This window comes from Centroberyx affinis, unplaced genomic scaffold (assembly GCF_046629955.1).
Source record: "Centroberyx affinis isolate AG114_WGS23_722 - 3 ecotype Tasmania unplaced genomic scaffold, CSIRO-AGI_Caff_v1 ptg000286l_1, whole genome shotgun sequence".
NCBI lineage: Eukaryota > Metazoa > Chordata > Actinopteri > Beryciformes > Berycidae > Centroberyx > Centroberyx affinis.
In genome coordinates this window covers 128,511-147,140 of record NW_027278965.1, presented here as the reverse complement: position 1 = coordinate 147,140, position 18,630 = coordinate 128,511, and the positions used below count along the sequence as shown (strand labels likewise).

The following is an 18,630-nucleotide window of genomic DNA, read 5'->3' as shown; positions in this document are numbered from 1 at the left end:
CACGTCCCACACTTGGTTTATATTGCTGGAAGCTGGCAGTAAGCCTTACAGAAGAGGAAGGTGCCATTTCCCCCTCTCTGTCCCCAACCAGTCTGTATTCTGCCCTTTGAATGCTGAGTTTCTTTCAGTATTCGCTGTTTTCGTTTTTTTTGATGCAGTGATTTGTGTGGGGTCGGCATTTTCCTCTACTGCTGGCTACATGGTGCCAACATTTTCTACCGTTTCAGGCTGTATACTGTAGCCGTTCCACAATAGCCAGAATGCACCAGAAGGAATTCCACGGTCATAGACTCCGACAAATCATCTACGGTGGCCCACAAGGGACAGCGGTCGCATTCATGCGAGAAGATTTGATGACACCACAAATAAAATGTGAACAGGGTGAAATGCAATAAAGGGCACTTTTAATTTCACAAGCATTTTATTAACTTTCAAGGGATTTTTTTGTCCAAGCCAATGTTCATTTCTGACCCTGGCACGCACACACTCACACACAGACGCACATTTACTGTACAAACTCATGCAGATCAAAGACATGCATGCACAGACAGACAGGGAAACTGTAAGACATGCACCCACACCCCAAACTTCATCTCATTTCCAGGTGATGCCTTTGAGTCTGGTTCAAAACTTATTTGAACACTGCAGCACAGCATCTCTGGCTGAGTGATCTGTGTGAGTGAGTGACTGACAGCCTGCCAGAGCTTCAGCGGAGACAGTGCGCCTTCTAGCCATGGGATATTCACTTAATTCAGTGCGGGCTGTGAAGATCTTTCTCTTGACAAACCTCTCCCACCCGTCTTTCTTCCCTCTGTGCAGCGTTCTTGGACCGCTGCCCATCATCTACAGCTCTATTCCATGATATTGAACTAAAAAGAAAGGGGCCATTGTTTTCAGTTCACTAACTGCCTATTTAGTGTTATCATGTTGTTCATAATCAAAAACCTACGGCTATTTTGATGCTCATTACTGAGCTTGTTTTCAACATTTTGACAAAAGGCTGCATGAACTGATTTCTGCCACCGACAATGAATACAGACATGACTCACAACTATTAATTATACAGCTTTGGGGATTGTTGCTTAGCATTTGAAACAGATTCCCTGTAAGGCCAGCTCTTTTCACCAGCCTCCCAGCCTTTGATTGCAATCATTCAACACTTACTCTCTATTTCCCCAATTTGTCTGTGAACTCTGCCACTTTATTTATCCAATCAGCGCTGAGACTGAAACCATTTGCCGTCCATTTGCCAGAGCTGACAACGTGAGAAAGTCTAAGTGATGGAAGCTGAGCAACAAACTGGAACTGAAATTGAAACTTTTATGGAGCCAAAATGCTTGGTGACCTTTAGGTTTAAACAAGGAATAAGCGTCTTTATATGAGAGGACTGTAAAAAGACAGAAATCCAAGCGAGCGTGCCAAGTGACAGCTCAGCGACCATGTCAGGAGAGCTCGGATGGTACAGATGGTCCTGAACTCTCGCTCAACTCTTGGCAGGATGCGTGGCAATTTATGGACAGACAACAGTTGTTGTGTGAATCAAACCTATTTCCTTCCTATGTTCTGGCACGGCCTCTCTAACCCTTACCACAGGGCCACCCTGCTGTCCCATTTACTGCTGAGTGTGGGGCAGGCGCCGTCCGTTTTGTTGCAGGCGGGGGTCGGCTGACCCCAAAGCACCTTTTAAGGGTGCGATCACACGCACGGTTTGTTTTGTTGGGACCCAACCAGGACCAAGTTTTTTGTATTTGGTTCATTTAGGGTCACGCTGCCCAATTACAAGTGAACCAAGGCTGGTAAATAAAAGTCAAGTGGTCTCACAAGTAGCTCATTTATTGGTTTATTTTGGTATGTTGTCATACCGCCAGGTTAGAGATTGGTGGCAGGAGGGAAGACAAAACAAATCCAATTCTAGCCCTTGTAACTAAACCTAAGCATGATGGACTTGTCTACACTCGTTGGCTGTAATTCACCTTCTTAAGAACACATGAAGAAATAGCTGAATATGAGCATCAGTTCAGACTGTGGTTTGGCTCACTGCCCTCAGTTCATTTTATTATGCTAGGCTTTCCAAAATATGTACTCATAAAACTTTGTGTTTTCTGGTTTTTCATGTTCTGAGGACTGAGACCCACATTTTCAGGCATTTTTGAATGCTGCTGTCCTCACCTGTCCAAGCAAACCCTCCAGACTGCTCTAAGTGTGCCTTAAGTTCCCATTAGCTGAGTCCCATTGGAAATGAGCCAAACGTAAAGAGGCTGTCAATCAGCGGCATGGCTTGATTAGTCCGTCACAATGGAAAACCATTTATATGCCGTGTATCGCATTGTGGCAGTAGTACAAACAGTCTGCCTGTCATGTGATAGCCGAGTGATATATTAATGTGTATATTCATGCAAATGCCGCAGTGTGAGTGACAGCATTTGAATCTACAGTAATGTGTCAGTTCGCCGCATTCTCGGTACAATGTGAGCTGAATAATGCAGAGGGCCGTATTTACTAGACCCTTAGTGCGTGCATAAACACCTGCATATGTATGTAGTATATGTTTAAGCATAAGGTGTATATTACAGTATGGGTGTGTGTCTGCAAATGTGGAAGATAGATTGATAGATGGAGAGAGACAGAGAGAGAGAGAGAGGGGGGAGAGAAACAGAGAGAGAGCAGGAGGAAGAATCTTCTCTCCATGATTAGCTGTCATGAGAGTAATGATTGATGGCTCGACCTATGAAGTTTTCTTCTCTTAATGTTTTAGTTATGTTGTTTTTCCACTGTTACTCGTGTGTGTGTGTGACTATCTGCACAGTATATCTATGTGCATGTCAGAGTAACACCCCCCCCCCCCCCCCCCCCCCCCCCTCTTCCTCATGTCACCGCTGTAGCCTTTTTTGAAAGCGGCTCCCTGTCAGTGTCTGTCTCCATGGCGATGAGGTTGAGCGACAGCAGACGACATGTGGCCATCAGGCAGACAGACAAATAGAGACAGCTCATGTTTGTGGAGAGCGAAGGTGCGTGTCAGTGTGCTGGGGTGGGTGCATGCACCTGCGTTTGTGAGTCGAGAGTGTCTTAGTGTGTGTGTGTGTGTGTGTGTGCGCACGCAAGCATTTATGTCGACAGTTTCCGAGTGTGTACTGGGTGTAACGGGTGACGGCAGTGCCATGCCTCCCCACTGAGACACGGAGCTACTGACACTGTTTACTGACAAAACATCCACAAAATGAGCAAATTTAACTCACACAGCAAGCTAAAGGGATGCCATTGTGTGTGTGTGTGTGTGTGTGTGTGTGTGTGTGTGTGTGTGTGTGTGTGTGTGTGCGCGTGTTGCATGCCTGTATCTGTCCATGTTCATGTGTGTGTTTGTCAGGACATGATTTTGTGTATCTTTGTGTTTGTATCTGTGTGTATGCATGCATACTTTGCCCATGTTAGTGTGTGTGTGCTTGCATCTGCCAATGTTCATGTGTATGTTTTTGTTAGAACGTGATTTTGTGTGTGTGTGTGGGTGTGTGTCTGTGCATGTGTGTGTGCATGCATGCATCTGTGTGTGTCTTACAATGTGATAGTATATGTTTGTGTGTGTGTTTGTCCCAGCATTCGTGTGTGTGTGTGTGTGTTTGTTTGTATGTGTGTGTACATGTGTCTGTCCACATGTATGTGTGTGTATGTGTGTGTGTGTCAGGACAAAATTGTGTGTGTGTGTGTGGTTGAACGCGAATGTGTGCGTCCATGTTTATCTGTGGGTTCGCTGGATCGTTTGCGTGCCTGTGTGTGTGTGTGTGTATGTGTGTGCGCGTTTGCCAGAAAATGATTGTCTGTGTGTGTGTGTGTGTGTGTGTGAGTGTGCGTGTGTGAGCACAAGATTTCCCTGGAAATCAAGTGATCAGTGATAACAGAGCGCTCTCTGTGTTGCCTGTCATCTTCCCCTCCTGCTGCCTCTGCCCGTGTGCCTCACTCTGGATTGAGGAGGACACTTCTGCAGATGTTGTGATGAGTTTCTGTGCCTCGTCCTCTCTCCGTCTGCCTCTCCCTCCACCTCTCTGGACCCCTTTCAATTTCTCTGTCATCCTCTTCAACCTCTAGGACCTCTCCTCTTCTCTTTCATCTCCTGCATTTTATTTCCGACCATCCCATCTCCTCCTCCTCTAATGGCTCGCTCGCTCCGGTACAAGAAAAAAAAAGATGGATGTCACCCATAGGTTTCTGAAGGGCCTTGTTGAAGCCAATAGACTGGGTTTACGAGCGCCGCCATGTTGACTTTTTCTGGAGCCAGTGCAGCCAAAGCGAGCCTGAGAGTCTACTATTGGTCCATAATCGCCGACCTGTCAATCACTAGGAAAACAACCCTGTTTTATAACCGTTATATCCCGTTAATGACACAATTATTTTGAAAATCCCCATAAGTGCACACATTAGAAGAAGTGAAATTAGCTCCCGAGACCATAACCTCTTGTCGAAAAAATCTATTGACTTTATATTTTGAGTGAGAAGTTGGGTTGTGGTCCCATTGACTTGCATGGAGTCGGGTCGGGTTTGGAGTCTTTTTGGAGCCGACCACATTGCTGGGTTAAAACACGTGGATATTTCTGAACACATCGTCTCATCACAGGAGATTCTATTATGCCAGCTTTCAAATTCTCCTCACCCCCCTCTTCCCCCTCCCTCTGTCTTTTGCCTCCATGTCCCCCCCCCAGGTGAGTGGGATCAACACGTCGATGAGCAGGAAGCGGGAGCAGCGTGTGCTCTTCATGGTGGTGATCATGGTGACCTGCTACCTGATGTGCTGGCTGCCGTACGGCATCATGGCCCTGCTGGCCACCTTCGGGCCCCCGGGCCTGGTGACGCCCGAGGCCAGCATCATCCCCTCCATCCTGGCCAAGACGAGCACGTTCATCAACCCGGTCATCTACATCTTCATGAATAAACAGGTGAGAGAGGGAGGGTCGGGGCCTTTTATCTTCCAGCGTCACAGTCTTCTCCACTGTTTTCAAGGCGATTTGATACAAGGGCGATGAGCCTGTGTTTGGCGGTCCTACCAGCTGTTATTCCGGTGTCCGCCTCCTTGACAGCGCATAATCTGAATCATGTACTTGGCATGTGTGACGAACCGTGATGAATGTGACTCTGAATGAATAAAGAGGAGGTTTGCACACCTGAATCCAGCTATTTGTGGCAGGATCATAGAAAAAAAATAAAGCTACGCAATGCAATTTCACACTGAAATAGTTGATTAATGATCATTTATTCAGTGCAACATTTTGGACTTGGAAAATTTATGATCAAATGATGATTGTTTGATGGATTTTTGTCCTTATAAATGTGGCAAGGTCCAATAATCAACCATGGAGTGACGTCAACCCTGCAATAGTAGACAGAGACAGAGTAGTCTGTCTACTATTGCAGTGCCTTGATATTTCCTCTATTTTATCCAAGTTTCCATTTCAGCATATTTCAGGTCAGGCCGGACAAATCTAATATACGTTGTAATCACCTAGACCTTCCCATTCATGTGATTCTAACCATTTCCAGGTACTTTACTGTGTTGCTTGTAAACCCAGAGGGGGTATTCACAATGTCTTGAATGCATCCATTGTTTGAAACTTGGATAATTAGGTCCAAATGAACCTTGGACCAGGCTCACTTCAGACAAGATGATAAATCACTTTGGGATTGCTTGTGAGTTGTTTTTTACTTTATTATATTTCATTTTAAGTTTCCAGTCAGAAGATGAACAATTAGAACCTCTCAAGGTCAACTAGAGCTGTTCCTACTACTATTAGCACTTCTGCTTTGACCACTATAGCTGCTGAGCTTAAAATTCAGAACGTTTTATTTTGATTATGCACCCGCCTAAAGTATTACGCCTCTGCAACGCTTATTATCTCACTCTTATTCATTAAATTCATGGTCACGCACTCTTGAAAGTTCAACATTGCAGTGAAGAGAAATGCGGTATAAATGCATGGCTGTTGAATAGAACTCTGTTACATGTTGAATGGAAAAGAGAGACAGACTTTGTAGACCGTGGACTACTGAACCAGCACCATGCAGCGCAGGCCCTTCTCATGCTCTTTTGGCCGGAGGGCCAGAGAGACGGGAGCCGGGATGAAAGCCCAGAGGCAACTGGGTTTGGGAAGCGGATCCTCACATCAGACTTGTTTCATCAGTCATTCCCCGTGCTATGCCTCTAGCGGCTGGGATGTGATGTACCAAATCTCCGAACATACAGTTGTGGCCAAAAATATAGGCACCCTTGCAATTACTTCAAATAACTCAAAATTTTATCTGAAAAAACTTGAAACTGATCAAAAAAAAATGGTTCAAGCATTATTTTAATTTCATGATCAATATTACAAATCTCTTGTTTTTGAATTAGAACTTAATACATCCTTGTAAATCCAAAAATGAATAAAAATGGCACTGACAAAATTACTGACACCCTAGACTTAATATTTGGTAGCACAGCCTTTGTTCAAAATAACTTCGGTCAAGCGCTTCCTATAACCATGTATTAGCTTCTGGCAACTCTCTACTGGCAATTTGGCCCACTCTTCTTGTGCAAACTGCTCCAGTTCTCGCACATTGGAAGGGTTCCTTCTCCCAGCAGCTACTTTCAGATCTCTCCACAGGTTTTCAATGGGATTTAGATCTGGACTCATTGCTGGCCACTCCAGGACAGTTGTTGATCCAGTCCTTGGTGCTTTTTGAAGTGTGTTTTGGGTCATTGTCATGCTGGAAAACCCATGACCTTCGACAAAGACTCAACTTTCTGACACTTCTTTCAACAGCGCTGCAATTCAATGCACCCAGTGCCAGAAGCAGCAAAGCAAACCCAAAACATCAGTGAACCACCTCCATGTTTGACTTCTCTTTGAACGCTTCACCTGGTTTTCTGTAAACATAGAGGTGACGTGCTCTACCAAAAAGTTGTACTTTGGTCTCATCTGTCCACAGAACATTCTCCCAGAAGGACTTTGGCTTGTCCAGGTGTGTTCTGGCAAAATCCAGTCTAGCTTTCTTGTGTCTCTCTTTCAGAAATGGGGTCCTTCTGGGCTTCCTACCATACAGCCCTCTTTTATTGAGTTGGCGACGGATGGTGTGGGTTGAAACCACTGTACCCTGTGCCTGAAGGTCAGCTTGAATGTGTTTGGCAGTTGATTGAGGTTCTTTCTCCACCATTCTAGAAATCCTCCTCTGTGATCTTCGATCAAGTTTTCTTTTGCGGCCACGTCCTGGGAGGTTGGCTACAGTTCCATGGGCCTTAAACTTTCTAATTACATTGCACACTGTGGATACAGGAACTCCCAAGTCTCAGGAGATGGACTTGTAGCCTTGAGATTGTTTGTGCTTGGTTATAATTTTGTGTCTGACCTGCTCAGACAATTCTCTGGTCTGCTTTCTTTTATCCACGCTCATTGCTGTACAAAGAGTGACACAACACAGCAGTATGAGCTCTTTTCTATTTTTAAGTGGTTAAATTAGTGTTTTTTATATTGTAGGCATCTGCAAGTCACCACAGGTGAGTTCAATTCCACAGTAAATGAGAAGCACCTGACTGAAATCAGATGATTTCTAACACGCCAGTAATATTGTCCAGGCCATTTTAGGACTTCTGAGGAAAAAGCGAAGATTTAATTATTTTTTTCCAGTTTTTCTGTTTTGCTCCAATACAAAGCAAAGAAATAAACATGTGGACACCAAAATATTTCGTCTTTCAACTTATTTCTAAAAGAAAATGAGAGTTTTGAAATATTGCAAGGGTGCCTATATTTTTGGCCACAACTGTATAACACCAAATAATTGATTCAAGACCAGGGGGACCCAAAGCCTTTTTATCCAAATAATTCATCACGGCAGACCTTGAAGTAGTGTCATGTATATCATGCACATCTCGCTTGTTTGTTATTTAATTCATTCCTTCCACAGACCGATGGAAACAAGAGTGTTTTTTTGTTGAATCATTCTGTCAGAGGCTTTTCATTTAGGAGTTTCGGGTGCAGCGAAGACAGAGGTTTGTGTCCAGAGCGATGCTCAAAATGGATCCAAGGTTCTCTTTGTTGAAAATAACATTAGGCTATTCACAGCAAAGTCCTGTGGTTCAATCAGAAATAATGAGATAAATTGCTAAATTGTTAGCAACCAGTACTTGTACTTTTGCAGATATGACAATGGCAGTACTAAGAATATCAGCAGTTAATGGACAAAAGCTGCAGATCAGCCAAGATGGAGCTTCAGACAGAAAACAATACAATTCTAGCAAATGAAAGAAATAATTGCCCCCCCCCCCCCCCCCCCCCCCCCCCCCCCCCCAAAAAAAAAAAGTCTTCCTGGTATTTTAGAAGAAAATCTTGCATTCCCAGTTTGGCCCCAGAAGGACAATCATATGTAGACTGAGGGCAAGTTTTGGTAAACGTTAACTTATGAAGTATTGGTTAAGTATCCTCAAAGCAATGCAAAGAGAAAAGTGCAGCAGCAACAAACGTAAACAGCTTACCTCCACAAAGGATAAACACTCCTAAATTTTTAATCTTTAGCAAATGGCCATGGTTTAAGTGGGATAATACAGCCTGAGGTCTCTGTTAAACAATATTAATGGACTCCACTTTGTGACCTTGTGGTGGTCCTTCAACAGAAAAAACCCCAAAAACAAACATGTCTTCCAAACAATTGAATAAAGATACAAATGTTGCAACTCACCCCCACTAATGGCCTTGTTGCTTTGTGCCCTTTCTGAAATTATTCATGCTCTGCAGCATCATTTAGATGCAATATTTCTGCCATCCAGATGATCAAGAGTAGGCTTATCGCAGCATTAATTCTGACTTTAACATATTGCTGTCCTTTTTACTGATGTTACTGAAGTTTTTCAGCTGATCACACAATTTTCAACTGTAATCTCTTTTCAGCATTTGAAAAAAAAAATGATACAGCTTACAAAATGATTAATAGCACACATTTTCTTAAGGATAGTTCTGTAGGCAACTTATGTCCTTGGTTGACAAATGATGATACAGTACTTTTACAGACTGGGACTCTTTATATTTTAAGAGGCAATGATGTTGAACTTCAAAATGGATATATTGTATTTTGGAAATGAATTCTTCAAATTCAACTTTATATACTTTCCTTATCAAGTTCCTGTCTCAAACTTTTTGTTCAGGACATTATCAAGTTCAGACATTGTAAGTCTTAAGATTTAAGATGTTTTGTTCTTCTTTGAAACATTGTTCATCATTATGACAAAAAAGAACAGAAGATATGATCATAGTTTTACTTGCACGGGTGTTTTCAGGAAGAATGAAAGTATCTTCTTGGATTCCTGTTGGGACCTGCATGGGCAGACTGATAGTTTTCTAAAACTCTTTCCTCAATGTAATCTGTATCATCTCTTTCTGTTCTATTAAGTGAAGCACAAAATGCTGCGTAAGGCTTTACAGACATTCACTTCAGATTCGAATGGATTTCATGGGCTGTATAGAGGCGGACTGTAAATATGAGAGAGGAAATCTTATCAAGTTATTGTCCCTAAAGCCGGTCAAGTGGAATATTTTGCTTTGCAGTTCTAACTTTCCTCTCAGAGGTACAGTGGGCGTTTCCTTGTGGAGTTGGAAATCATCATGAAATTTTGGGTCGTTCCAGATCAGGCTCTGTCCGCTGGAGGTGCGAAGGCCTCCGCTCCTGTCCTGCCTGTTTCAGTCTCACACTCCGCTCCTGCTCAAACCACTGACCTTACAGAGACCTTTTTAGCCCACTCATCATCGTCCTCATCAGTGAGTGCGAGAGAGAGAGAGACAGAGCGAGAGAGAGAGATAGAGAAAAGGGGGAGAGAGAGACACCAAATGTCCTGTATGTCATTTTCAGTCTTCAATTCCTCCCAGCCCGTTACTATGGAAACTGTGAGTTGAGGCGAGTTGAAGACTAAAAATGCTGTACAGATACAAGTAGCAGCTGGTGTGTGTTTGTCCCGTCAACGATCAGCGGACGTAACAGCCAACGGAGGAGGCCTAACTCGGCCCGCAGGACCCACAAGGCTGGGCATTATGGGTAAGTCTGGACTGAATGTGTACTTTTTTTTTGTCTGCTGAGATTACATTCTTGCTAAAAAAACGGTCGCAAATAAAAAATAAATAAATGTGTGGGAACTTAAAGGGCAAACGGGACTGATAAAACATTATTGTTGCCCCATAAACTGCATGTTCATTTGCCATCTCTCAGTGGATTTCGGCTAGTTTCCCCCAAGGCTGAGGAATAAACAGCCTTAAATTTTACATGGAGTTAATGGAGCAGAATTTTTTCCCATTTACCTTACCTCACCCATTACCATGCTTAATTAAGAATTCCACAAATTGAGAGTCTCTTCCCATGCGATCTGATTGATCAAGTGCTTCAGCATTAAATGGGAGGCACCTCTAATGAGTTCATGACAGTCAGCAGTGAACTCAGAGGCTGGTATCATGTTCAGCCGTGCCTCATCACTTTCACCTTTGAAATGTCTCATTATCATTGAACATCCAGACCATCATGCTGAGAACATTTTAAGGTATGGGACTGGTCAAAAAAATTATAAATCAATATACTATTTCATCACTCAATCCTCCAAGTTTGCATGTGCTAGTTGGTGATTCACAAACTTTGCAATAACTTTAATCACAAAATCACAAAATTGGCAAGATAGCGCTCTTAAATGTTGATTTGTCACTTTTTGTGCGCAGACAAGATTTCCTGCCAGTGACCATACCCAAACAAAATAATAACAACAATTTGGGCAAATAGGATGAATCTACAGTGTCTCAATTAGAGAGGATGGGATGCTGTTTTATAGTGTTGTATCATTTTTTGCTTGATATTTTAATACTGGATTTGGTACTGGACAGTGGATAGATGAAGTGTTTTGTTCCAAAATGAAATGTCCACTACTTGAAAAAATGACACTCTCACAAACTGATACTCTTACACAATGATTGATAGTACAAAATTTTAAATTAACTGCTACCCTTTAAAAATGACAAATTATAGTCATTTCAAAGGATAGTGGGCAATGAAAATGAAATGCTTTTTCAAGTACTTTCTTTTTATTTATTTTTTTGCTGAAATGCTTTTTCAGATCGGATGCTATTTCTTAGAGATATTAAATGATGAACTTCAGCTAATATCTTTTTTTCCCCTCAGAATATATATCATTTTAGACTAGAACCCTTCAAGCTTATGAATACACTTGTAGTGATGAAGCACCCATGATGCTAAACACAGTAACATTTTGGTTGGAGTGCCTCTTGACCAATCACAGTGCCTGTATGGCAGGCAACTATACAACTAACCGCTGTTTAATTTCATTATCAAAACGAGTATAGAATAGACTAAATAGAGCACATCTCCTCATATAATTTAATTAATTTGATTTGTAGCATTAAGAGGCATGGGCTACATTTAATGTGTATGTGTTTTACATCACAGGTAAATTAAAATGGGAACAAACCAAGCCCCCATAGATGTGTTGCTGTGGCTGCTGTGGCCAACACACTCATTTATAGCATTCATCAAAGTAGGTGACTGATGTAGAGTCAGTGAATCACTTGGGCTACAACATGCTGTCGTGCTGCTCATATTGTTTTATAGGCTACTTAATAAAAAAAAAGGATCCTGGGGGTGCAGTTGGGAATAAACTCAATCATTTCCTGTCCTCGCCTAATCGTCTTTCAGGTCATGATGCTGGTAGATAATTGCTGGTAACCAATGCTCTCTTTGAGATCAGCATTTTTTCCACTTTATGGTACAATGTCATCATTGTGTTCATTTTCATACTAATCTTCTGACAGGACAGTCAGGGCGGTTCTGCCGTTTATAAACTAGTTTTCAGAACTCCAATCAAGGCTTGACCTAAATGGAAAAGGCATTTGTGACATAATTTTGGGGGCATTTAGGCAGACTTAGTTGATAGTTGCAATGGCTTATATTATTTTTATGTGATTGGCTTTTTAATTGGAAAATCAAATATTACCCACCACAACACATATTTTAATTTACCCCTTGGCATAAACATAATACAGTGTATGCACTATTGTTACACTGCTTCCATCTATTTGTAGTAACTCATCTGTCAGACTAGATGCATATTGTACAAACATTTTCAGTGAACTAGAAGCAATAAAGGGCTAAATTAATAGTCGTAGTAGTATTGAATTAACTATTGTTCCTACTGCTATGAGTATTTGAGGCTATTGAGGCCACGGAATGCCTCAATAGCTTTTTTGCTTGTCACTCTTGTGTTTGAGCCAACCCCGCAGCATTTGTTCAAGCCTCTTAGACCAGTGAGAACTCTTGTCTTACTGAAGAGCAGGAACCATCACTGCAGATCTCTCCCACACCCATGCTCCAGAGGACACTGACATTAAGGGCTCTATTTTTTGTGACAGTGCATGGCAGATGGCATGGCTTTGCGCCATCCAAGTGGCTTTTTTGTCTTTTTTTTCTCGCCTGCGATGTGTGCATGAACAGATCCTACTCAAAAGCTCACAAACAGCTTTTTGTGGATGATATGTAGGCCAATTTGACTTTGACATAAGTTCCTCAAGCAGGAAAAAATAAGATATAACATTTTTCATTGAACTATATACACATGTGGCTGTGATGTGAATGATTGTCATCCAACATAGAACTGTCAGTGTGCGGATTGTGCAGGCAGCCGCATTCTATATAGATCTGAGGGACTGGCTGGTGGATGCTCCTTCCTGGAGCCAAACTGTCCCTGAGGTCCCTGCAACTTCTGTTACGCTCTTTGCCTAATATCATTGAATCATTTACATTGGGCAACGGTTCTCCTTGGACCAGAGCAACAGGTTAACCAAAAGTGTTATCTTCTCCCAAGCTAATTTAACATCATCAGCCTTCTGTGGCTTATTTAAGGTGCCATATATCCACAGTTATCTGGACTGTTCTGTTCCATCAGCAAATTGTCAGAGTGCCGTGGCACAGAGCGCACTGCTTTTAAAGGGAAGGAAAACAGGTAATTTGATTGGTCATGATTGAAGCCAGGCCCAACACACCTACTGATAATGTATTCCTCCTAATCCAACTGCTCCGCAGGTGCGCCATGTGCCTCTGGTCACCACATTACCAAAAATCAGTTGTCACACCCTGTGTGCTCGTGCTGTGCACCTCTGACTATTCTTTGCACCGTGCGCCATTGATTCATGAAAATAGAGCCCTAACTGCAATGTACATGGGTGACTGTGTAAATAAGGCGTAGCAGCTAGACTATGTAAAATATATTGGTCTTTTTGCTTAATTCCCCAATGAGTACAGGAGCCAACTAACTTTAATGCAACATGCATTACTTTCAGTGTAATCTTGCAAACACAGCATGGTGCATATGGAAAAGTTGTGATTCAGGCTTAGAAAATAGGGGGCCAAGGGAAGAAGAAAACTCCCCAGGATGTTCTTCCCAGGTCTGGTACCTAAACCTTTTGGTACCTTCTGAAATAATTGTGGAAAACAATTCTGTGGGAAAACACCATATTATGTGTCAAAATACACCTAGCTAAAAGTAACAAAATAACGCTGATGAAACATGTATCTTCAGCACCTGTGATGCAAACTAAGATTGCAACCGAAGCTTTGTCAAGTCCAACAGCAAAATCACTAGCTTCATGTTTGGTTTGAAGGAGACCATTTAACCAGACTGACAAGCAGAACCACAACCAGTCTGTTGTCCCGCGGGCATTTAGCCACTCCAGGAACATGGATAGATGTGTTTGCTGAAGCCTGTAAAGTTTGCGGGAATCAACCAATCTATTAGAAAGAGATTAGTGTCAATAGCTTTCCTCATCAGGGAAATTAGACCATGCTGCAGGAAATCTAGAATATACACTGTATGTAGGACTTGACTGTACTAGCTATTGGCTGCAGCATGAGGAAATTACTGATATACACATACACACACACACACACACACACACACACACACACACACACACAGTGCAGTCTTCGCCAAATGGAGAATGTGTGAGGGAATCCCAAAGGGGGCAGAGATGATTGTCATTCTGTTCACATGTTCGTGCGTGAGAATCATTATTTTTCTGGGTAAATCTCTCAGACCTATTAATTTTTATATTATGCTCCGCGGTCTGCAGATACTTCATAACATTGGGGAGTTTATTAAATCAAATTAGGTTGCATGAGTGTCAAATGAAAAAGTAGCGGGTTGACTGCTGATGCCTGTAAAGGAAGCTCAGTGCTTCTTGCTATTGACTCCCTTAATTTCGATCCCTTAAATTGGATATAACTGAAGTGCTTCAGTGTCGACAATTAAAATACTCTCAAGCCCCTGGTGACAACGCTGCAAAAGTTTTGAATATTAGTGTCACAAAGAACTCAATTAAAAGAGTAGTTCCTCTTCATTTCAGCATCTAGACCCAACTCTGCAGTCTGGATATACATAACCACTGATTGAATATGAAAAATTGCCGACCCTCTATTCTGCAATTATGTTAAATTGAGCTGGACTTTTATATGACAAACAAAAGCGATGCCTCCCTTTGCGAAAAAAAAACCAACGTGATTGAAATGCTGATGAAAGTCTCATTGTGTAGAGTCGCATAAAAGCAGAAAAAAAAACATACCGAATCCCGGCAGACAGCCTCTGCTTTAAAAAATAGATGAATGCCTCATTGTTTGAGATGACGCATGACCTTTGACCCTCCTGTCGTCATCCACAACCCATAGAGCATCAGCCCAGATCCTGGAAGCATCACCCAAACCTGATGTGACCGGTCTGAGATGACCCTCCCAGAGTCATCTCCAACCTCTCTCTCCATCCCTCTGTCATGCTTCATCCATTTATCTGTCACTCCCTCCGCCTCTCTCTCGACCTTAGTCTTGATGCCTCTATGTCTTAACCAACTTCATCCTCCATCCACCATTTGTCTACTCTCTCTCCCTCTCTCTCTCTCCCCCTCTCTTCCATCTTTCCAGTCTTCCGCAGTGTGTTGTTTGGACAGCTGAGGGGAGCAGGGAGTGTGCATCAGCACCGCAGAGGAGTGTTGATCGTCTTGTTTCTTCACACCTCCTGCTAACCTTGACTCCTGGACGACCTTATGGGCTGATGTGTGTATTTCTTATAGCTACATTGGGAGGAGAAGTTTGGGTTATGACCTGAGGCATCTCTCTCCCGGCAAGCATTTGACGGACAGTGACACGCAGGAGGTGGCCAAGTTCAACGTCAATTCAAACGTGCACAGAATTTTTACAGTTTCAAAACCATATCAGAACATCTTTGGAAACTGTTTTGAACTGATTTCACTGATTCCCTGTTTAACAAAACGATGCAGGTAGGAGCTGCTGTATAGACGACTAGGGACATCCTCTCTACTTTCAATTTGGCACTATATATTTGTTTTCAACATCGGTACAGGCCATTGTATCAACATCTGTTCAATGTCAAAATGTTTGCTGGGTCCCATCACGTTCTACTTATTCATCTTCAACCTTATCTCGACTGTCTTTCTCTCTCTCTCTCTCTCTCTCTCTCTATCTATCTATCTTCTCTTTGTCTCCCTCTCTCTCATTATCTGTCAGTGTGTATTAAACCTTGTTCAGCTTTGAAATGCTTTCAAAGTGTGCGTTTGATTAGCGCGGTATCCCCACTTCGACGAGACAGGCTGAGAAAGGGGACTTGGGTTTCATCGTCTCTTGCATCTCCTGAGAAAATGTAGTAGACTATAAGTATACATGAAACTTGTGAAGTATACTAAGTACACTACGTTTACTCAAGGGAGGCGACTTCAGAGTGCACACTGACAGGAGTTGGGGAAGGGTAATTAACTTGTGGTCTCTGTTCAAACAATGTCCTTGTGTCTGTGTGTGTGTGTGCATGTGTGTGTGCGTTCATATGTGTTTTTGTCGGTGTGGGCGTGTGTGGGAATGCCTAGAATTTAAACTATAGCCAAATGCCCTGATTGCATTGTTATGCTTTCAACCTGCTCCCGGTGTCCTCAATTATTCAGTATCTTTCTATCTGTCTATCAACAAGACTGGATACCTGGACTTTGAGCTGGGCAACACAGGAACTCTAAGTTGTGTTGAGGTTGGCGTGAAACAGGAAGATCTGCATGAGATCAGAATCCTGGGACTTCCAAATCCGTTTCTTGGAGTGAAAAATTTATCCAGGGGTCCATTCACTATTTATTCTACCTTGACAGCTGCCGTATACATTTCAATGCTTTTCCTCTGCGCCTGGGAGACAGCGCCTGTCCTTTTTTCCAGAAAGTGTTTTGATGTGTTCTGACGCAGGATTCCTGGAGCTGGTTGGAATACAATATTTGTGGGTGTGATGGATTATGTGGAAGGAATTTGTACAAGAATGTTCCAAGTTTGATAAAATGTATAAAGGACATGCTTGTCATGAAGGGAAGAAGAATTTGAATCAAGAATTTTAAATTTGATGATTTTAGCAACCCCTTGAGTCCCTTAGTGCAGTATTGACAGTGTTTTACATCACTGTCACAAAGACGACTCGCCACTTGCTAGTTGCTGCTACTGATGGAAAACGATAATGCTAGCTCACAGGCTAATGCTAGCTAACTAGGCCTGGCATTACTATTCAGCTTACTAGTTTACTAGTTTTTTTAAATACTGGATTTGTTTCAACTCATAGGCCTAGCTAATGGTGACGTTAGCGAGCTAACAGCTAATGCTACCTTGCTATTGTCTAAGGCAAGAGAGAACTTAGCGACTGCCTTTTTCCCTGGCTGTGATGTGCCAAATAATTAGGTTAGACAGCTTAATAGCTGACTGAGTAACCATGCTACCTACGCAATTGTGCATAGACTACAACCCAGAGCCACAGTGTTCTGGAAAGCACTGATTAAAAAGCTTTGGTAATAGACTTATTGTTATCACTAACCAGTAGAAAGAAAGCCACTTCAGTCTTGAACCCCTTCCTCTAGCGGAGCTCTCTCCAAAGAGTGAACGGCCATCCAAAGTTCACTCTGGTCTTCCCCGGTCCCACTCGGCTCTGTCACTCTCCTCTTCGCACTTTCTGCCTCCTCCTTCAAGGGCTTCATTTTGCATTTCATTGAAGAGGATACAGCTGTTGGGAGTGGTGTTTTTTCAAGGGTTCCACCATCTGCCATTCTGAGTAGCTTCACGCTGTTCATTCAAAGTGAGGCAGTCCTCTTCCTGGTCTGGTTGAGGGTCCTCCTTTGCACCGTAAGTCCATGCGGGTTGGTCCATCCTGCACATTTTGCAAGAAATCCTACCTGTGGACACAGAATAAACCAGTTTTCTCTGTGACGGTCTCATTTTTCCACAGCCAATATACTGCTATCAAAATTAATTTCAGAATTGAGCAAATGTTCTGCACATAGCAGCTTTAACTCCAAACTCTTAGATTTAGAACAAGCAAAGAGCCCTTCGAGACATAAAAATGACACTCTGAAATGTACAAATGAAAATCATCTGTTGTATATTCACATGAGAGAATATGTGGGTGAAAGAGATGGGACTGCAGGTCCCATCAACTAGCCGCTCTTTTTGGAAACACATTAGCAAATCACTTATCCAATTGAAAATGCAGCAATGGTCCCCACTCATGATTGAGAATGTAATTAGTTGAACATTTAATATCATTTGGGAAATTTATAAATAATTAGTGTCTCTCAGCATATTGTTCTACATGAAAAGGCAGACAACACAACAACCCCGCCGATAGAGTGGTGCTGGGGGAGGGAGGCAGGGATGGAGAGAGAGAGGAGAGCTCCAATCAGATGTAATTATTTGCAATTATCCAGGAGCTTCAGTAGAGAAAGAAAGAGACAGAGAGAAAGAGAGCTAGATGGAGCAAATTATGTGGCAAATTAATTTCCCTTGCAAGATGGGGCAACTTGAATGAACATCGCTTGTCAGACACCATTAGATTGGGCAAAATCAGGTGATATCTGTTATGGAGTTACTATTTTCTGTTGTGGAACAAGGTCCACCAACAGATTACAGCACTCCTCCTCTGCTGTCCTATTCATGATCTCTCTCCCCTCGCTCCTCTTTCATCCGTAAAGTGACGGTCTAATTTTGCAAATGTGCTTGTGCTTGCTCCAGTTCTACAGATGTTTCCAGGCCCTGCTGCGCTGCGAGGCTCCCCGGCGAGGCTCCAGCTTAAAGAGCTCCTCCAAGGTCGTCACCAAGGCGGTCCGGGGCGGGGCGGCCGCCGGTCCCCGCCACACCAATGACAACAACCTACAGGTTATGGTGGCCTCCCTGGGCCAACCGGCCACCACGGTGCCCCAACTGGACACCCCAGCAGACGGTGACGCCACCGAAGGCCCTTCCTCTGACATCGACAAACCTGCCGTGGTGTCACTAGTGGCCGAGTATAACGGCTCATGATTGGCTATAGCCAAGGATTCACAAAGCCCCCAACCAGGAAGTCATTAATAATGAGAGAGGCGGCGTTATTGAGGCTTAGAGAGCAGCAGCCTGGCGGATTTAGTGCTGCCGTTGCATCAGCTCTTCCCCAGCTAGGTGATAGACGGGTTACAAAGGGAAATCTTGGACTGCCTCCGGACTATATGAGCAGAAATCAGAGGTGGTAAACCTGCAGAAGCCGGTAGTCTGTGGTTCTGTCTCTCTGGAGGGAAAGAG

The 18,630-nt window shown here is 43.0% G+C and overlaps 1 protein-coding gene across 1 annotated transcript in view; it reads left to right on the top strand.

Moving 5' to 3' along the window:
* The window catches only part of tmtopsa (teleost multiple tissue opsin a), a 68,183-nt gene extending 49,808 nt beyond the window's left edge, over window positions 1–18,375 (top strand). The window contains exons 3-4 of the mRNA XM_071514426.1: window positions 4,692–4,925; window positions 18,088–18,375. Coding sequence (XP_071370527.1) covers window positions 4,692–4,925; window positions 18,088–18,375 — 522 coding nt within the window. The remainder of the gene's footprint in view (window positions 1–4,691; window positions 4,926–18,087) is intronic.
* Window positions 18,376–18,630: the final 255 nt, after the last annotated feature.